The sequence below is a fragment of the Hemiscyllium ocellatum genome, chromosome 7, assembly GCF_020745735.1.
Source record: "Hemiscyllium ocellatum isolate sHemOce1 chromosome 7, sHemOce1.pat.X.cur, whole genome shotgun sequence".
NCBI lineage: Eukaryota > Metazoa > Chordata > Chondrichthyes > Orectolobiformes > Hemiscylliidae > Hemiscyllium > Hemiscyllium ocellatum.
Genome location: NC_083407.1, coordinates 87,482,935 through 87,505,219, shown reverse-complemented (window position 1 = coordinate 87,505,219; position 22,285 = coordinate 87,482,935). Strand labels below are relative to the sequence as shown.

At 39.7% G+C, this 22,285-nt stretch overlaps 1 protein-coding gene across 5 annotated transcripts in view; it reads left to right on the top strand.

Moving 5' to 3' along the window:
• armc8 (armadillo repeat containing 8) overlaps positions 1-22,285 on the top strand; it is a 103,909-nt gene that overhangs the window by 927 nt on the left and 80,697 nt on the right. The window contains exons 1-4 of one of the 5 annotated variants that reach the window (XM_060827431.1): positions 309-385; positions 8,430-8,467; positions 19,314-19,390; positions 22,065-22,136. In XM_060827431.1, the coding sequence (XP_060683414.1) occupies positions 8,462-8,467; positions 19,314-19,390; positions 22,065-22,136 (155 nt within the window). In that variant the 5' untranslated portion in view covers positions 309-385; positions 8,430-8,461. Of the gene's footprint in view, positions 1-308; positions 386-8,429; positions 8,468-12,875; positions 12,953-19,313; positions 19,391-22,064; positions 22,137-22,285 lie in introns of those variants that run through there. The other 4 variants (XM_060827432.1, XM_060827429.1, XM_060827434.1 and 1 more) reach the window with 4 other exon arrangements.

The window sequence follows — 22,285 nt, the reverse complement described above, 5'->3', positions numbered from 1 at the left end:
GCTCAGAGGCAACTAATAAGAATGGGGATAGGCCGGTGTGGAGGGGCGGGGCTCGGATAGGCTGTTGCTGAGGGTGGGGATAGGCCAGTGTGGAGGGGCGGGGCTCGGATAGGCAGCTGCTGAGGGTGGGGATAGGCCGGTGTGGAGGGGCGGGGCTCGGATAGGCTGTTGCTGAGGGTGGGGATAGGCCGGTGTGGAGGGGCGGGGCTCGGATAGGCAGCTGCTGAGGGTGGGGATAGGCCGGTGTGGAGGGGCGGGGCTCGGATAGGCAGCTGCTGGGGGTGGGGATAGGCCGGTGTGGAGGGGCGGGGCTTGGGTCGCTGTGCTGCTGCTGCGGAAGATGGCGTGTCTGCTGGAGGCCCCAATGCGGATGAGCGTGCTTTCGGTGAGTATGTGATCGTCCGCTTGGCCTTCTTCAGGCCTCGGTTGGGCTGTGATCCCCAAGCGGAGGGTTCGACATGGTGTTCGTGCGATGTGGGCGGTGTTTCCATTGCCCCCGCAGCTCCTGTGTTTTAATGTTAGATCTCCGGGAATAGTGCTGCAGGTTTGGGCCTGAGAGTTGCTGTAAACCTGCCTCCTTTAAAATATAAATCGCCAGCTTCCATACATTCCTCTGACCGTTTAATATTCGTACGTATCTGTACAAAATAGGATGTATTTAATTACATGTTGTGGCTTTTAAAATCTGTTTTAAAATTCTAATTGGCTTCAAAGAGAACCATCTGTTTATTCGTTCCGTATTCATGTTTACACTTGCTACTCGATACTGGCCATTCCCTTAAAACGTAATTTCTTTAAGTCAGGAACGAGCAACCGATGAGAGTAATAATAGTCATGTGCGACAGAGCAGGAGGCCATTTGGGCCGTCCAGTTCATGCAGGGCACTCGGGAACAATCCAGTCAGTTCCATTCACCTCGTCCTGCAAGTTTATTTTACTCAAATGACCAGTAAATGTCGTTTTGAAATTGTTCGTTGTCTCCGCATCTAACGTCTTTCGTGGCAGCAAGTTTCAATTCATTGCGACTCCTTGCATTTTTTAAAAAAAGATCCTTCCTCACGTCCCAGACACAAACAGAATTTTCATAGTGTAAACATGTGCAAATGAATTGGAACGGATAGTGATTACTTCCTGGATCCTCTGCCACTTCCAAATTCAAAGATCGTTGTTAGCTGCCTGAAACTGACCAGACGTTTGCACATCACAAGTTTGGAAATAAGCTTACATAGGAGCAGAGCAAATTATTGAGAATCCAAGTAATATGTTAAGAATAAAAATAAATGACAATGGTAATTGTGCTTCAATGGTTGAACTCTTGTCTCTGAATAGATTGTTACATTGTTGGAAATGCTACAGACAATTTCAGTATTTCCTCTGAGGTGGGACAAAAATATTCACTATAACTGTAAGAAAAGAGCAGAGCAGTTCTCTTTGATATCCAGAATTAAATTTATCCAATCTGAGTCAGGTTTTCTGTGACAAAGGCAATCTATTTCAACTGTCCGCAGCCTTTGATACAGTTCATCACATCACATCACTTTCCAACATCTCTCCAATCTCCACAGCTCCATTGGGCAGCAGTCACATAGAGTCAGAGATGTACAGCATGGAAACAGACCCTTTGGTCCAACCTGTCTATGCTGACCAGATATTCCAACCCAATCTAGTCCCACCTGCCAGCACCCGGCCCATATCCCTCCAAACACTTTCTATTCATATACCCACCCAAATGCCTCTTAAATATTGCAATTGTACCAGCCTCCACCACTTCGTCTGGCACTTCATTCCATACACGTACCACCCTCTGCGTGAAAAAGTTGCCTCTTAGGTCTCTTTTATATCTTTCCCCTGTCACCCTAAACCTATCTCCTCTAGTTCTGGACTCCCTGACCCCAGGGAAAAGACTTTGTCTATTTATCCTATCCATGCCCCTCATTATTTTGTAAACCTCTATAAGGTTACCCCTCAGCCTCCGACACTCCAGGGAAAACAGCCCCAGCTTGTTCATCCTCTCCCTGTAGCTCAGATCCTCCAACCCTGGCAACATCCTTGTAAGTCTTTTCTGAGCCTTTTCAAGTTTCACAGCATCTTTCCGATAGGAAGGAGGCCAGAATTGCAAGCAATATTCCGACAGTGGCCAAACAATGTACTGTACAGCCGCAACATGACTTCCCAATTCCTGCACTCAATACTCTCTGACCAATAAAGGAAAGCATACCAAATGCCTTCTTCACTATCCTATCTACCTGTGACTCCACTTTCACTCCAAGGTCTCTTTGTTCAGCAACACTCCCCAGGACCTTACCATTAAGTGTATAAATCCTGCTAAGATTTGCTTTCCCAAAATGCAGCACCTCGCATTTATCTGAATTAAACTCCATCTGCCACTTCTCAGCTCATTGGCCATCTGGTCCAGGTCCTGTGGCAATCTGAGGTAATCCTCTTTGCTGTCCACTACACCTCCAATTTTGGTGTCATCTGCAAACTTAGTAACTGTACCTCTTCTGCTCGCATCCAAATCATTTATGTAAATGACAAAAAGTAGAGGGCCCAGCACCGATCCTTGTGGCACTCCACTGGTCACAGGCCTCTAGTCTGAAAAACAACCCTTCACCACCTCCCTCTGTCTTCTACCTTTGAGCCTGTTCTATATTCAAATGGCTAGTTCTCCCTGTATTCCTTAAGATCTAACCTCGCTAACCAGTCTCCCATGAAAAACCTTGATGAATGCCTTACTGAAATCCATATAGAACACATCTACCACTCTTTGTTACTTCAAAAAACTCAATCAAGTTTGTGAGACATGATTTCCCCCGCACAAAGCCATGTTGACTATCCCTAATCAGTCCTTGCCTTTCCAAATACATGTACATCCTGTCCCTCAGGTTTCCCTCCAACAACTGGCCCATCACCGAGGTCAGGCTCACCAGTCTATAGTTCCCTGGCTTGTCTTTACCAAGTTTCTTAAACAGTTGCACCATATTTGCCAACCTCCAGTCTTCCGGCACCTCACCTGTGACTATCGATGATACAAATATCTCAGCAAGCGGCCCAGCAATCACTTCTCTAGCTACCCACAGAGCTCTTGGGCACCTGATCAGTCATAGGGATGTACAGCATGGAAGCAGACCCTTTGGTCCAACCCGTCCCTGCCGACCAGATATCCCAACCCAATCTAGTCCCACCTGCCAGCACCCGGCCCATATCCCACCAAACACTTCCTATTCATAAACCCATCCAGATGCCTTTTAAATGTTGCAATTATACCAGCCGCCACCGCTTCTCTGGCAGCTCATTCCATACATGTACCACCCTCTGCATGAAAAAGCTGCCCCTTAGGTCTCTTTTATATCTTTCCCCTCTCACCGTAAACCTATGCCCTCTAGTTCTGGACTCTCTCACCCCTGGGAAGAGACTTTGTCTGTTTATCCTATGCTTGCCCCTCATGATTTTATAAACCTCGATAAGGTCACCTCTCAGCCTCCGACGCTCCAGGGAAAACAACCCCAGCCTATTCAACCACTCCCTATAGCTCAAATGCTCCAACCCTGGCAACATCCTTGTAAATCTTTTCTGAATCCTTTCAAGTTTCGCAACGTATTTCCGTTAGAAAGAAGACCAGAGTTGCACATAATATTCCAAACATGGCCTAACCAATGTCCTGTACATCCGCAACATGACCTCCCAACTCCTGTACTCAATATCTGACCAATAAAGAAAAGCATACCTTTACTATCCTAAATACTTGTGACTCTGCTTTCAAGGAGCTATGAATCTGCACTCCAAGATCTCTTTGTTCAGCAACACTCCCTAGGACCTTACCATTAAGTGTATAAGATGTGTTAAAATTTGCTTTCCCAAAATGCAGCACCTCGCATTTATCTAAATTAAACCCCATCTCCCATTTCTCAGCCCATTGGCCCATCTGATCAAGATCCTGTTGTAATCTGAGGTAATTTCCAATTTTGGTGTCATCTGCAAACTTACTCACTATACATCTTATGCTTGCATCCAAATGATTTATATAAACGATGAAAAGTAGTGGACCCAGCACCAATCCTTGTGGCACTCCACTGGTCACAGTCTGAAAAACAGCCCTCCACCACCACCCTCTGTCTTCTACCTTTGAGCCAGTTCTGTATCCAAATGGCTCGTTCTCCCTATATTCCATGAGATCTAACCTTGCTAATCAGTCTCCCATGGTGACCCTTGTCAAATGCCTTACTGAAGTACATAAAGATCACGTCCACCACTCTGCCCTAATCAATCTTCTTGTTTTAGTTCGCTGTAGTCAAAGAATTGCGATCATTGACTTCTCTCCCTATTTCTGCACAGCTCCACCTGCAGTCCATCTCTCCCTCCTCCATGCTTCCTCTTCCCAACCCGCCCCAAGGAATTTATCTTTAACCTACTTTTAATTCACATTTGAATGCTATCTCAACTAAAACATCTGAAACTGTATCACCTTTGCATATGTGTACATTGATAGTATCTTTCTGTATTTCACAAGCACCTCTGTAAATTGTCAGATTGCTTGTCTCATATGTAGCACTGGGTGAGGAGAAGTCTTCCCCAAATAAATATTGGAAGCAATGAAGTAATCTGTTGTCTTTGAGTGATGCTATATACTTTACTCCCTATCTACTGCCCCGTTAGTTTGAGGTTTAACTGTGCAACATTGTCATATGTAGCCACAAAATGTTCTGTCAACACGTAGCTCTGCATCATTAAGACTTACTTCTATCTACATAACATCACCTAACGCCTCACTTTGGCTTTTCTACTGCTAATACTGTCATCCATATATTTATTGCCTCCAGATTCAGAAAAGACTTGATTTTTAAAGTTTTCATCCTTGTTTTCAAATCCTTTAATGACTTGGCCCCTTATATCTGTAGTCCTCCCATTCTCCTGGATATCTGTGCTTCTCTAATTTTGGTCTATAACGCATCCACAAATTTATTTGCTTTGTATTTGTGGTTATGTCTACATCCTCAGCTATTGAATTCATTATAGAGTCACCATAGACAAACATCTTCTGTGCTGTGACCATTCTATAGTTTTAAACCTCTCAACCTCTTGATCTTGTTTTCCTCCTTTTCAGGCATTCCTTAAGATCCACCTCATCAACAAGCTTTTGGTCATATGTCCAATATGTCCTAAGACCATAAGATATAGGAACAGAATTAAGCTATTTGGCCCATGAGTCTGTTCTGCCTGTTGATCCTGGCTGATAAATATCTCAACCCCTTTCTTTTGCTCCCTCCTTTTAATCCCTATATTAATCAAGAGCCTATCTAACTCTGTCTTAAATAGGGAAGGTAGTGGTCTGTTGTTATGATCGTTGGACTGTTAAACCAGAGCCAAGCTAAAGTTTTAGTTACTCGAGTTCATATCCCACCATGACAGATGGTGGAATTTGACTCCAATAGAAATCTGGAGCTAGGAGATTGTGATGACCATGAAATCATTGCCGATTGTTGGAGAAAACCCATCCGGCTCACTAATGTCTTTTAGAGAAAGAAACTGCCATCCTTACTTGGTCTGGTCTACATGTGCCTACAGACCTACAGAAATATGGTTGATTCTTAACCACCCTCTGGGCAATTAGGGATGGGCAACAAATGCTGTCCTAGCCAGCAATGCTGTCATCTCCTGAATTAATAAAAAGAAATAGAGTGAAAGACTTGGCCTGCATAACCTTCTGCAGGCCTCCTTCACTACCCTCTGTTAGAGAAATTCCTCCCCATCACTGTTCTAAAGGATTGTTCCCTCTGGGACCTAGTCTTTCCCACTGAAACATTTTCACTATGTCTGCTCTATTTGGGCCTCTCATTTCCCAAAACTCTGTCAAGCACAGATCCAGAATCCTCAAATATATGACAAGCCCTTTATCCCTGAGATCATTCTTGTGAACCTCCTCTCGACCAAATGCATGCACATCCTTCCTTAGATTAAGGCCCAAATCTGCCCATAATATTCCAAATGCAGGCTGACCAGAACCTTATACAGCCTCAGCATCTCTGCCCTTGTATTCTCACCATCTTGAAATTAATGCTAACATTGCATTTCCCTTCCTAACTCCAAATGAATTTGTGTGTTACCCTTAAGAGAATCCTGAACCAGAACTCCCAAGTCCTCTGTGCTTCAGATTTCTGAAGCCTTTCCTCTCCACGCTTCAGAGTCTCTGCCTTTATTCCTGATGAAGGGCTTTTGCCCGAAACGTCGATTTTACTGCTCCTCGGATGCTGCCTGAACTGCTGTGCTCTTCCAGCATCACTAATCCAGAATCTAGTTTCCAGCATCTGCAGTCATTGCTTTTACTCTGTTTAGAAAATAGTCTAGGCCTCAATTCTTCCTACAAAAATGCATAACTGCCACTTTTCCACCTAATATTCCATCTGCAACTTGTTTACCTCCTCTCTTAGCCTGTCCAAGTTCTTCTGCAGCCTCACCACTTCCTCAACAGTACCTTTCCCTCCATCTACCTTTGTGTCACCTGCAAATGTAGTAGCAGTGCCCTTGTTCCTTTGATAAGATTGTTAATGTATAACATGAATAGTTGTGGTCCCAACATGTGGCTTGGTGTCTTATTTTTGTTTTACAAGAACTCTGTGAAACACCTGTGACATTTTGTTATGTTAGGGAAGCTGTATATTACATAACCTGAAAGTGTTTTAGTTGTAGTTTAACATATTTATGCTTCTGTAGTCTTTTAGGAGAATTGGTTATTTATAGTATTTGATGTATCAACTTATATTACAGTGACACTATAGTGATGGACTGCCATTTAAATTATTCCGTATGTGTGATTTTAGTGGAGAGTTGATAGTTTTTGTGAGCATTTCAGTATATGTCTGCAAAAATAAATTCTATCATAAACATTTAGCTTTTTGAGATTTATCCTTGTCGCTTGTTTGCTGGTGGCAAAGTGTACTTTGGAGTGATGCATTTGCCTGCTGCGTAGTGTAAGATGAGGATCACTCAATTCCTGCCCTGTTTTGGAGTCTTGGAGGCCCAAGTTTCAGGAACACTGTGACCCAACTTCTTTTTTTGGAGTCTATCCACATTGGGAACATGTTCAACCTGAACTTTTATAATCTATTTAAACTGTGCAACAGAGAGATTTGAATCTTGAGGCAGTTTTTTTGTATTTATTTTCTTTTAATTGTCCTCAATATCTTCAGATTAGAAAATAGAAAGTGACCTGCAATTGCACCCCAAGCAATGGCCATGGGTATAATTGCAGTTGAATATTGTATCTCTGACTTGCTCACTCAGTGTGTTGGTGCAGCCATGACAGGTTAAATGGCTTTCTGAGTTGAGATAATTCTGTAATCAAGGCACCCTGCTAAGTAATAGCCATTTGGGGAAGATGTCACGTCCACCTTAAGGGCTCGACATCTTCAGTAAAGGGGGAGAACAGTGTTGAGAAAAACCATTTATATCTTGTTCATGTTGATTCATAGCTCTTTAATTTGAATTTGCTGTAATATTCAAAGTCAGTGCACAACATTACAATGATATATTGCAACTAGGGAATTGTCAGATACTGATAAGAGGGGCTACATTTACTTGCATATCTCATTGTTAGTTGCATTAACTCCTTTTGAAATGTTCTGGTTGCATTGTTATTTTAACCATAATAGAGAAAAAGTACTAGCTCTCTTCCTTCTCAATCATTGGTTTTCAATGGGAAAATAGCAGATAAACACTGATCATTGCATTTTTATGCCTAAACGTTCTGAGAAAAACTTGTTTATGATTTTAACAATATTGATTAAAATACAATCAGTGAGATTTTTGTCAAAGAGAAAACAAATCAATGGAATTTTCACTGTAATGATGTTGGAACTTTCAACTTTTTGTTCTGGAACTGTGATTATACGTTGCAGTTCTAACACACCAGAATATGTACTTTTTAATGTAGGAACTAAATAATAATAATATATGTAAAATAAGCTATTGTTTAGTTGATGTTCTTTATGAAATTGCTAATTGGAGTATGGGAACCTGATTCCAATCTGCTTTTTTCTCAGCTAGCCCCAGTTGTAGCATGTATCAGACACTTTCCAGAGAATACACAATCTAACTTGTTCTGTCTGAATACTGACTGAACCTGCTTTGAATTCTAAGTTAGAATGATTGTAGAGTTCTTTCCAGAGTGAATGTTTCTGATCAGTGCAAGATTTCACCACTTTCAGTTGTGTAGATAATGCAAAACATGTTGGTAATTCTTCATGCTTAAAATCTAATGTTACATCTTAGACATATTAGCTCTGTTTATTCAATTTACTAGTTCTTACTGAATTCTTGAGGTGCTAATTTCTAAAATTTAAAGAGCTGTTTTCCAGTGCAGATTTTAAAGATCTCTCTCTTTTGGTGGTCATTGTCACTTAATTTTGCAGTTTCTTGATTTTCCCACTACAGAACAGCAATAAAGTGGAACACTGAGTGTAACAATGAAGGTAAGAAAAAGGGACAGTGGAATAGAGAACTAAAAAAGTCAATGATTGTTGCACTATATACTGCTAGGAGCATGCCAATTTGTTTTTTGATTACTTTTGGAGAATATGAGAGGCATCTTTTCTCTGTAGGTGTGACAAAATGTGATAATTCACAGAAATTAATAAAAAGTTATTTTCTTACTTAGCTCATTGCAGGCCATGTTTTTCATCAAGTTTCACTTAGAACTTGGTTGAGGTTTAAAATGTAATACAATGATGTGTTAGATGCAAGTGCTACTAATACATGATGATATTTATTCTTTCATCTCATTTACTAAAGGGTAAGATATCAATCTATAGTTCAAGCAGCATTTGCATGGTGATTGGAAGTATCAGAGCAATGCATTTCTTTGTAATTAGTTTTAGCAGAATATAGTCTAGCTAGAAAAGATCTGGCACTACAATCTCTTTAAATAGATAAATAACATTGCTACTGTTCCTTGGCTAATTAAATTGTGATATGAGACCAAAGTGCTCATGTATTGAAATACCGTGTTTGTATATCAAAAGTAAATCAGTACAAACTGAATGTAGCATATTATTTGCATAGCTGTTACTTTTATAGTAAAGTGGACTGCCAAATATAAAGCTGTGTGTGGTATTGTGTACATCTGGTCAGTTGTAAATTATTTTCTGTAAAGTTGACAATAACCTAACAGAGTCATGGAATGCCACTTTAAACAATCATGGAACTAATCCCACCTAAATCTAACAATAGTCATATTACAGAAAGAGTCCATTTGGCCTACTGTATCTGTTCTGGCTTTCTGAAAGAAAAACTTGGCTGGTCCAACTCCCCTGCCTGTTCACTGGTCCTGCAAATGTTTTCTCTTTGACTGTATTTCCATTTCACTTTTGAAAATTAGAATTGAATCATCTTCCACCACACACTCAAGTACATCCTAGATTCTGAACGCACAAAAAATGTTTTGCCACAGGATTCTTTTTGTCAATTATCATAAACAGGTATCCTCTGGTTCTTGAAACTTCTGCCAATGAAGCAGTTGCCATCTATCTACTGCTGGACCCTTCGTAATTTTGAATGCATTTGTCAAAGCTCTCAACTTTCTCTTCTTATGAGCTATAAAGATTAAGTGCAATTGTAAATAATCAAAGGCTAAGAATATGCTTGTTGCTGAGGAAATAAAACTTGCAAAATCAGGCCAGAGTTTTCTTTGCATTAATTTTTGGCAAGGAGTATCTTTACACTCTCCCTTCAGAGATTTTTGTGTATTGGGTGATTGGTATTGGAACTGATTTATGAAAAAAATGTTTGAAAGGTTGAATTGCCTTACCTTGTTTCATGCTTTGTATTTAGCCCAGCACTGAAAATTTTAATTTCTCTGAAAATGTAAGGCACAGTGAATTCTGACTGAATTGCTGTCATTACGTTTAGTTTTTGAGCTGTTTGTAACCTAGCATTTTAAACTTTGTGTTTATAATTTGTAAATCAAGTTGAATAATTACAATTCCACCAGGTTTAATCTGTTACTTTTAGCACCCTGTTTAACATGTTTGTATAAATTCCTGTTATTTTAACACTACATGGCCATTTGTTATAAAAATACTTTGGCAGACATTTTTATCACTTGCAAATAGTAAATTAAATCAGCTGATTGTCATTTCTCCCCTCTCCATAAAATAACAACAGCAAACTCAGCCCTGTTGACCTGCAGTGTTGATCTACTCAACGTCTGACAGCTCCTCTCAATAATGGGGGAGCTGTCTCATTGATTAGTCAAGCAACAGACCGACATAATCATACACTCAGAATTATACCTTACACACTCTCCCAGATAAACACCATCACTATCATGGGAATGTCCTGTACCACTAGCAGGACAAACCCAGCAGTTGTGATGGCACAATGGTATACAATCAGGAGGGGTTTCCCTGGGAGTCCTCACCATTAACTCTGGTTCTCATAGAGACTCATGAATAGGCATTGCACGGTGCTAAACGTGACTTGGAAAATAAAAGCAGAAAATGCTGGCAATATTCAGTAGGTATGGCAGGTATAGGGGGATAGTGGACTTCAATGTTCATAACAAAACTGGCTCAGCAGCACCACTACTGACCAAACTGGTCAAGCCCTAAAAAAAGGCAGCAGATGTGGAGGGAACCAACAAAAGGGAAAAACATACGTGAGCTCGTCCTCACCAGTTTGCCTGTTGCAGATGCACCTATACATTATAATATTGGTTAAAGTAACTGCTGCGCAATCCCAGCTTCACATTCAGCACACACTCCATCACCTGTGTGACACTATCACAGCACCACATGAGATATACTGGGTACAGTTCTAGCAACTCGACAGAGTATTCATGAGCTGCTATCAGCAGCAACAGAATTGTAGTTGAACACAATTTGCTATCTTATGACATAGCCCCTTTGCCACCATTACCATTAAGCCAGATGATCAATCCTGACACAATGAACAATGCAGGAGGTCATGCCAGGAGCAGCACCAGGTATGCCTAAAAGTGAGGTATCAACTTGTTGAAGCTACAGCACAGGATTAATTACTTGCGTGCGTAAAGCATAAGCAGCAAATGATAGACAGGGCTAGATGATTCTACAACCAACAGATTAGATCCACGCTCTGTGGTCCTTCCAAATCCAGTCTTGAATGGTGGTGGACAACTTAACAATTCACTCAAAGGATGTGCAAATATCCCCATCCTCAATGATAGGGGTTCCCAATGGATCAGTCAAAAGGTAAGGCTGAAGCAATTGTAATAATCTTTATCAAAGCATCAAGTGGATCATCCCTCAGCATCTTCCAGAGGTCTTTAGCATCGCAGATATCAGTCTTCAGCCAATTTATTTCACTCCTTATCGGATCAAGAAAAGACTGAAGGCAGTGACTGTTGCAAAGGCCATAGACCCCAGTAATATTATTGAAGCCATGTTCTTTAGAACTTCCTGCACCACCACGCAAAGTTCCAAAGCTGTTGCATTATATCTACGACACTAGCATCTACCCAACGATGTCAAAAGATTCCCAGGCATATCCTGTACACTTAAAGCAAGACAAATCCTCCCTGTCAGTCTCCTCTTGCTAATCAGTAAAGTGATGGAAGGGGTCATCAGTAGTGTTATCACGTAGCTCTTGCTTAGCAACGACCAGCTTGCTGATGCTCATTTTGGGTTCTGTCAGGCTACTCAACGCCTGACCTCATTATGGCCTTAATTAAAATATTGACCGGAGAGCTGAATTCCAGAAGTGATCGGAGAGTAACTGTTCTTGACATCAAGTTGGCACTTGATAATGTGTGGCATCAAGGAGTACTAGCAGAACTAATGTCAATGGAAACGGGGGGACAAATAGTCTGCTGGTTGTAGTTATACTTAAGCACAAAGGAAGATGGTTGTGGTTTTTGGAAGTCAGTCATTTTGACTCCAGTATACTTCTGCAACGTTTCTTAGGGTAGATTTTTATTTACCCAACCTATTCAGAGATGTTATTACACGTCTCTGGAGCAGATAGTACTTGAACCTGGACCTTCTGGTCCAGAGGTAGGGACTCTATTACTGTACCACAGGAGCCTTTCCTTCCTCAGGATAGTATCCTGGCCTCGAACATCATCACCTGCCAGCTGTTGATCATCACTGTACACCCATCCATCTTTGAGTCAGAGTGGAGATGTATGCTGCTGATTGAATAGTGCTAAACATTGCACACAACTTCTCGCATACTGAAGCAAACTGTGTCCAAACGCAGGCTCTTTACATTTGGGTTTACAAGTGACAATTTGTGTTAGTGCAACATAATTGTCAGGTAATAACCATCTCCAACAAGAGAGAATATTACACCACCCCTTGATATTCAGTAACTTTGTAGATGCTGAATTTCCCCACTATCAACATTCTGAGAGTTACCATTGACCAGAAACTAAACTGGACTTACCATGTAAATACTGTGTTTTCAAGACCAGGTCAGAGGCAGGAATTTTGCATTGAGTACCTTGCTTCCTGACTCTTCAAATCTTGTTGACTCACTAGGCACGGTGTCAAGAATGTGATGGAATTCCCCATACTTTTCTGGGATGAGTGCAACTTGAAAAGGATGCAAGAATGTGAGACTATTGAGAACAGTGCAACTCATTGGATTTGCATCGCAGCCATAAATAAATAATTCTGTCCACGGCTGACAGTCTGTAGTGGCAGCATGCACCAACTTCAAGATGCACAGCAGAAATTTACCAGGACTTCATGAACAGCACCTTCCAAAACCTCTATCTCCTAGAAGGACAAATGCAAGAGAAAACCACCTACAAGTTTGTCTCCAAGGCATTTACCATTTACGTTGGAAATACATTGCTGTTCTGTAAGTGTTGATTGGTGATAATCCTGGAACCCCTTCTCTCATGGCACTGTGGATGCATATATGCCGGCTGGACTGCAGCGGCTCAAGAAGGTAGATCACCACCATCTGAAAGGAAAGTATGGATGAACATTAAATGCTGATCCAGTTAGCAACAGCCACATGCCTTATTAATTGAAAGAAAATTTATGTTTAGGAAATTGAAATTTTGGTAATGCAGTATAGTGATATGAAATAGCTTTTCCTGAATACTATTGTATATATTTAAAACCTACTGAAATCTTGTGTGGTATTTAAATTTTTTGATGTACATTCAGATTTGTATGCTTCCAAGGTAAAGGCAGAGGAATTGAACAAAGTGGAAAGCTCTTTCAAAGGGCCAGTAAAGCCACAATGTACCAAATGGATGTCACCTGTTTTATATCATTCCGTGAGATTGTGATTCTGTATCTATGATAAACACCAATGAATTTTGAGGAGACAAACTATGAAAATGCTCATACCGTTTGCAACCTTTCATCTTACAACAACTAGGGCTTAGTTGAAGTAAAATCCCTGGTATAAATGGATATGCAGAGACTGATCAGAGCTTCTCTTTTGGATCTGAGCATTACTGTAAAGGATTCAAGGATTGCTGTTGAGGTTATATTGGTAGTATTTTTGAGCACAAAATGTCTGTTTTATTATTGTAGCAATCCAAGACAAATTCCCCTTGTCCTACACATTTCGTATAACTATCTCTGTTTATTAAGGTTTTGTACAGATTATTATTAAAAGATGTGATGGTCTCTGCCTTGCCCTTTCCCTGTGACAAAGCATTTCATGCATCACTAATCATGCAGAAAAATATTTCTCCAGTATTATTAATTCAAAAGTAAAACATTTTTTGATGTTTTCTGGAAATCTGAAATTATTTCCAGAATTTTCTGTTTTCTTTTTAGCAGGAACAGTAGCCTACTTTCCCTGTCAAATTTGATTATGGCAATGACTTCTGATACCAGAAATCATTGTTGTGAATGGCATTGACATGCCAATTACCATACGTGGACTCTTGCAGTGGTAGTGCAATCACTGCTTAGACAGAACATGCTTAAAGGTTGATAGCAGTATTTGTGAAGAGAGAAACAGAGCTGATGTTTCAGATCAGTGACATTTTGTCAGAAAAGTCTATCCTTCACTTTTAAAGTAGATATTAGATCTACTATCACTTGTAGAGAGGAATTTGAAACTTCTACCATTGTATGTAGAAATATTTATAATTTAATTTCCAAATTGACTGGATCTGATTTTTATCCCACATTTCTCAATTTTAGACTCATTAATAAGTTTTTCTTTAAAAGCTCATTCATGGGATGTAGGTGTCACTGGCTGGGTCAGCATTTATTGTCCACCCATTGAAGGTGTTGGTGAGCAGGTTTCTTGAAATGCTGCACTCTGTTTGGTGTAGATAGAACCACAATGCCGTTTGGGAGGGACTCTGAAAATTCCTTCAGCGACACTGAAGGAATGACTATCTATTTCCAAGTCAGGGTGGTGAGTGGCCTGAAGGGAAACTTGCAGGTAGTGGTGGTGTTGCCATACGTTTACTGCCCTTGTCCTTGTTGATGATATTAGTCACGGCTTTGGAAGGTGCTGTAGAAGGAACCTAGGTGAATTTCTGCAGTGTCTCCTGCAGATGATACATGCTGCTGCTCCTGTATTTCAGTGATGGTGGAGGGAGTGAATGTTTGTAGATGTGCCAAGCAAGCTGACTGCTTCAGCTTGGATGGTGTCAAGCTTCATGAGTGTTAACAGAGTTGTGCTGATCCAGGCAAGTAGGGAGACTTGTGCCATGTAGGTAGTGTACAAGGTGTGAGGAGTCATGAGGTGAGTTAATTGCTGCAGGTTTCCTAGTCTTCGACTTGTTCTTGGAGTGATAGTATTTACAGATATAATTTCATTAACCTGTTTATGGATGTTTATCCCTACCCCTGAGCCAGCAAGGCTGGGTTCAAGACCCACCTGTTTATGACACATATTGGCAATAAGTGGGGCTTGAACCCAGCCTTGCTGGCACAGGGATAGGGATACTACAACTGTGCCACAACAATCTAATTAAGTTTAATTTCTGCTCAGTGTTAACTCTCAGGATATTGATTATGCGGTGATGCAATGATGTTGTTGTCTTTGAATGTCAAGGGGCAATGTAGATTCTCTTGTTGGAGATGATGATTGCTTGGCACTCCTGATTTAGTCTAATTCCCCCATGATGGCTTGAATCCTTCGAACAAATCACTGCTTAACATTTTACATTCTAGAGAAAACATCCTAAATCTTGTGGGTTTCTGCTGGCTGTGGATAATAATTGTCTTCAGTTTTGGAGTAATTTACAGAATCTAAATGTGTCAACTTAATTCTGTAATACAAACAAAAAAGGCTGGAAGTTCTCAGCAGGTCTGGAACCAGTGAAACTGAGTTAATGTTTAGGTTGATGCTTTTTCCTCAGAACTGAAAGATGTTAAGATTTAAGTCTTAAAAGGATGCTGTTACAGAGCAAAGGTGTCAATAAAGAAACCACAAATGTGTGCAGAGCAATGAATGGATCGAACAAAAACCTTACCAGCCCTTGCTGTCTGAGAAAGTCATTGTTCAATATTAATTGTAGAAATGTTAAGAGTGCTATGTACGGAGATAATGCATGGATCTAAACTGCATAAGTAGAATTCAAGTCAGAATTCATATGTAGTGCTTCAGAACAGATGCTGAGGAAAAGGGCATGGCTGTGAAAGTCCGTTTTTACTAGCTACTTAATCAAGCGTGAGAAGGAGAATGGAAAGTATTAAAGATGGACTGTACCAGGATAAAATGGCAACCTTGTTGGAGTGGAGAACAGAACTACTTAAAGGTGAGCATTTCTGAAAGTGAAGTGGAAGGAATTTAACACTCAACCTAAAGAAAAATATCATGGATTCTGGAAACTTGATATTGCAAACAGAAGATATGGGTATACTCTAACAAGGCTGTATCTGTTCATTTGGCATGATGTTTATTTTAGTTTTATTATTTATGAGCTTATTGTTTTGTAAACCTGTATTTAAGTAAATGGGGAAAGAGGAAGAAAAAATAAATTGGGAATAATTCAATTTCGAGGGAAGTTTTCTGATGGTGCCTCACACCCCTCCCTTGTCCTCGTTATCCTGTGAAAGTGAAGTTTGTGTCTTGTCGCTAGATCTTCCTTCAGTAAATTTTAAATGTTTCTAGAATGCAGTGAATACTTCCTAGACATTTAAATGAAATAGATTAAACTTAAAATGGCCCACTGCTATTGGGATGGTCTCGAGACATCTTAAATCTGTTGTATTCCCTCAGTTTGGGTTGTGTCCATCTTGACAGAGCTCCATCCATTCTTGTGTTTGGGTTGAATCTGGGCTAAGGATTAATGCTGCAACAAATGAAATGCAACCACCCTAAGTTGCGGAAGAAATGCTGACAAAATAAGCCATTGGAAAGTGTCAAATGTGGCCATAAAGAAAGCAGTCAGGAATTGTTTAACAATTGACTTATTCTCAACAAACTGCATCTGCCTGTAATGTAATACTTTTCCCATCTTTTTCTAGCCTGATCAAATTTCGATATCCAGAATGACAGTGGTCAGATGAGGGCAGGTTTTCTCCAGATTTTCCTGCTGCTGCAACAGTGATGCTGTTCAGGATCTGGTTATGAACTTGTCAGCCATTGGTTATGAACTAGAAATACCTGTCAGAAGGTTGAACTGATTCAGTCATAGTGCTGCAGCATTATGGCATGTCGGTTGTGGGTTTTACGTATATTTCAAATGATGTTGGCTAAATTCATTTGAGATTTCTGTCAAATTGACTTAGATTGAGTTCAGATTGTTTTCAGCACATGCCAGTTTATGTGATAAAATTTGATTTTTTTTTACAGTAACTGTTGCCATTAGATTTGACTGATTTTAATTGTTCTTGTCAAAATAACAGTGGGAGGAAGATATGCGTTGTGGATGTTGAATTTTGCTTGAAAGGGTTATTTTTCATTCTTTTGTATAACATATTTGCCTTTAGTATTTCTGAGAATTCAGGAGAAGTTGGAGAAACCTAAGAAGTAAAGCTAGGCGAAATTCCTGGATTACAGAAATGATTATAACTGTGGGGTTTGGATTGCTAGGTTCTCTGTATAACAGCTGGATTATATATCTATAAAATTAAAACAGATCACTGGCTTCTCATGAGTCAGGAGCCTGGTTTACCACTAAGTAGTCTTTCTGGCTTAATCAAGATATTGTTTTTTTCCACTGAACTGGAGTATCATTACAAAATTGTTTATCTTTTATTGTCTATAGAGCCAACTTTCTGCAATATTTATATGACATTCAGTCTTGAATAAGAATCCTACTGGTGACTGTGCTAAATGAAATCAAGTGAATTAAAACAATCCAGTTACCATGCATTCAGTTAGCAGCATTCTTCAGTTACCATGTCCTTAGCCCCTCTGACATCTCCATCATCCTTAAAACCCTCTGAGTTATCTTCTTGGTTCAAAATCCTGAAACACTCAATCGTGTGTGTGTGTGTATCTACTACAAATGGACTGCAGAGGTTCAAGAAACATTTTTCTATTACCTTCTCAAGGGAAACCAGGGGTGGGCAACAAATGCTGGCTCAGCCAACCATACTCACATCCCGTGAGTGAATTTAAAAAAAAATTCTAGTCTTTTCAGCAAACTCTGTTTTAAATGTTATACCTTTTTAGTTCCTGTGCCTTCAGCTGCCCAGGCCCTAAGCTCTTTCCTTTTTGCACCAATTTACACTTTTTGTCTTTCTTTGTTTTCTAAATATTTAAAATCTATATACTTTTTGACCTAGTTTTGGTCATCTGCCTAAATGTCTCCTGAGACATGTTGGTGCCATATTATGTTTTTTGTATTGCTTTTCTGTGATGCTTTTTTGCATCATTTTAAAAATAAAACTATTGTATTTATAGTTTTTCTTGGTTTTGAACTTTTTTTAATATAATGAACAACTCAGAACCTCATGCATTTTGGGTAGTCGATTAATGCTACCCATGAGATTAACATTGATTTTTTTGGTTACTAACAACAGTAATGCTATAAGTGAAAAGTGCAATTATTAATTTAAGCACTTAATTCTTTTAGGAAGTTGTAACCAGCAGTCGTCATTATGTTGACCAGCTGTTTGATCCTGACCCCCAGAAGGTGTTGCAAGGCGTTATGTGGTTTAAAGTACCTTGTGTTGGTTTATTATGTTGACTGCCTATATGTGTAGTTTATTTGTAATAAACTATTTTAGGAATTTGCATCAAGTCCTTTTTCATGCTCTTAACTAATACAGTATCTGAGAAATCCACTTTAATAATCACTACTGTGATGACTCATGTGTACACATTCAAAATAGATTCTTGTCTTAAATACTAGCACTGTGGAATAAGACTTTTGTTTGGAACCATTATATTATGATAACAAATACTTTTGAAATTTGGATTTGTGTACATTTAATATTTGAAATCTGAGACCATAGCTTTGACAGTATTAATATATTTATTTAATGCAGAGGTAGAGTGTAGTTCTGTCCAATATATTATTCACTAACCGTCTGGTAAATTAGAATCCATATGGTGCTAATTGTCACTTTGATTCATAAATGGGAGTTAGAGACTGTCATTGGGCATGTAACCTCAGTGCTTATGGTGCACATGCTCTTTAATCTTCATGTGTTTCTTAGCAACATGGTAATACGTTTTGATTGTTGTGTGTGCTTATTTGTTTTTGCTAAAATGCTGTTTACCATGGATAAATAGACATCCTGCAAACACCAGCAGCATTGATGCTAGCTTTCCTCAATCCATAGTTTACCTGTCAGAATAAGCTCCATATGTCAGAAAAAAATCAAATCCAACAATCAGTCCAACAAGACACAATGTGACAAGAGGAAAGCTACATCATGTTCTTGAGAACTTATGATCTGGCACCTGGTACACAAGTCAACTTGCCTGGAAATAATTTTGAAGTTCGATTACCGTGAACAGTTACTGGACAGAAATGTAGAAGTTGCAATAAATGTCCTGTATGATAAATTCAAGGCCAGAATTGCAAATATTGAAAGAGTAAGATGTCAAAAGATGGGGTTTGCACTGAAGGGTAGATATTTGCTAAACAAATGTACAGAAGGAAAACGACCATTATTTTGTGTAAGGCATTTTCCATTTGAAATTAGCCATATCTGTGACAACAGCTTCTGGTGTTTAGAAAAGAATAGTTTTATTTTTAAAATGATGCACTTTTGTCTTTATAGTTTTTCTTGGTTTTGAATCTTTATATGATAAATAACTCAGAACCTCATGCATTTTCGGTAGAAGATTAATGCTACTCGTGAGGTTAATCTTGATAATTTTTTTGGTTGCTAACAACAAGAATGCTATTAGTGAAAAGTGCAATTATTAATTTAAGCACTTCATTCTCTTTAGGAAGTTACAGCCAGCAGTCGTCATTATGTTGACCGGCTCTTTGATCCTGACCCCCAGAAGGTTTTGCAAGGTGTTATGTAAGTACTATATGAGAATAAGCATTCCATCTCTCCTGATCCTTATCTAAAGTTCATTGCAATTTTCAGATTGCAGGGTCTTGAGTCTCTAATCAGCCTGAAGACTGCAGTTAATGAAGTTAATAAATATTTGCAAGTCTTTTGTATTCTGGAAATGAAAGAGCAATTAAAGATACTTTGTTCTCTGTGTGTAACTGGATGTACGGAAGTAGTTATAAAAGCATTAATGAACTTTAATTGAAAACCATAATTCTGTAATTTAAAAAAAAATTGACATGCTTATGGTTTAAAGTATGAAGTGAACCATATTTAAACAATGATCTCAATGATTATTCATAAATGTATGTAATATTAGTTAGGCTTCTAAATAGTGACTCAAGATGTCACTTCAAAAGACTTGGAGTGTTAGAGCAAATTTCACTGCAATATACTTTGGTTTGGCTTGTTTTAGAGTAATAGAGATATACAGCACGGAAATAGACCATTTTGGTCCAACTCGTCCATGTTGACCCGATATCCCAACCCAATCTAGTCCCACCTGTCAGCACCCAGCCCATATCCCTCCAATCCCTTCCTATTCATATACCCATCCAAATGCCTTTTAAATGTTGCAATTGTACCAGCCTCCACCACTTCCTCTGGCACTTCATTCCATACACATACCACCCTCTGCGTGAAAAAGTTGCCCCTTAGGTCTCTTTTATATCTTTCCCTTCTCACCCTAAACCTATGCCCTCTAGTTCTGGACTCCCCCACCCCAGGGAAAAGACTTTGTCTATTTATTCTATCCATGCCCTTCATGATTTTGTAAACTTCTATAAGGTCACCCCTCAGCCTCCAATGCTCCAGGGAAAACAGCCCCAGCCTGTTCAGCCTCTCCTTATAACTCAAATCCTCCAAGTAAATCTTTTCTGAACTCTTTCAAGTTTCACAACATCTTTCCAATAGACAGGAGACCAGAATTGCGTGTTATATTCCAATAACCAATGTCCCTGTACAACCACAACATGACCTCCCAACTCCTTTACTCAATACTCTGACAAATAAAAGAAACCACACCAAACGCCGCCTTCATTATCCTATCAATGACTCCACTTTCAAGGAGATATGATCCTGCACTCCGAGGTGTCTCTTCAGCAACACTCCGTACCATTAAGTGTATAAGTCCTGCTAAGATTTGCTTTCCCAAAATGCAGTACTTCACATTTATCTAAATTAAACTCTATCTGCCCATTGGCCCATCTGATCAAGATCCTTTTGTAATCTGAGGTAACCTCCTTCACTGTCCACTACACCTCCAATTTTGGTGTTATCTGCAAAGTTACTAACTATACCACTTTATTCTCGCATCCAAATCATTTCTATAAATGACGAAAAATAGTGGACCTGACACCGACCCTTCTGGCACTCCCACTGGTCACAGACCTCCAGTCTGAAAATCAACCCTCCACCACCACCCTCTGTCTTCTACCTTTGAGCCAGTTCTATATTCAGCTGGCTAGTTCTCCCTGTATTCCGTAAGATCTAACCTTGCTAACCAGTCTCCCGTGAAGAACCTTGTCGAATGCCTTACTGAAGTCCATGTAGAATACATCTACCACTCTGTCCTCGTCAATCCTCTTTGTTACTTCTCCAAAAAACTCAATCAAGTTTGTGAGACCTGATTTCCCATGCACAAAGCCATGTTGACTATCCCTAATCAGCCCTTGCCTTTCCAAATACATGTACATCCTGTCCCTCAGGATTCCCTCCGACAACCTACCCATCACCGACGTCAGGTCCACTGGTCTATAGTTCCCTGGCTTGTCCTTACCACATTTCTTAAACAGTGGCACCACGTTAGCCAACCTCCAGTCTTCTGGCATCTCACCTGTGACTATTGATGATACAAATATCTCAGCTAGAGGCCCAGCAATCACTTCTCTAGCTTCCCAATGAGTTCTACGGTACACCTGATCAGGCCCTGGGGATTTATCCACTTTTATGCATTTCAAGGCACCTAGCACTTCCTCTTCTGTAATCTGGACATTTTTCAAGATGTCACCAACTATTTCCTTACATTTTATATCTTCCATGCCCTTTTCCACAGTGAAATACTGATGCAAAATACTCAAATATTATTTCCCTCATTTTCTGTGGTCCCACGCAAAGGCCGCCTTGCTGATCTTTGAGGGACCCTATTCTCTCCTGAGTTACCCTTTTGTCCTTAATGTATTTGGAAAAACCCTTTGGATTCTCCTTAATTCTATTTGCCAGAGCTATCTCATGTTCCCTTTTTGCCCTCCTGTTTTGAGCAGTCTAAGTTACTTCCTTGAAATGTAAGAGAAGCTGAGAATTTACAATGTTAACTCAACAAAGTGTATTGGAGGGACTCTGTTATATTAAAAAAAATCTAGGAAGTTGACCAAGCACTACATAGGACATTGTCACCTTGAAGCAGAGGTAGCCATTGGCTTTAAAATGAATGAGGATTGATGGGGTTTCCAGGTGGTCAACTGTTTTTGTTTTGGTTTGGTTTGGTTGTTAGTTAGTGGGTCTACTGATATTGAGGGTAGAGTATCCAGCTGCATAAGTTCTGGAAACAAAATCTTTTACATTTAAATGAAGTGCTGAACTATCAAAACACTTTGTTTTCAGTAATCATTTTGTGTTTGTGCTTCTTTTTTTTTGGCAGTGACATGAAGAATGCTGTTATTGGAAATAACAAACAAAAAGCTAATCTGATTGTCCTGGGAGCAGTACCAAGGTATTGTAACAGTTTTTAATTTTTTTTCCATAGTAGAATCATAAATACAGGAACAGTACTGTAGCCCCTTCTATCATTTAGTGAACACTGTTGATCTAGAAGCTAACTCCATTATACCCACTTTTGCCCATTACCCCTTAATACATTTG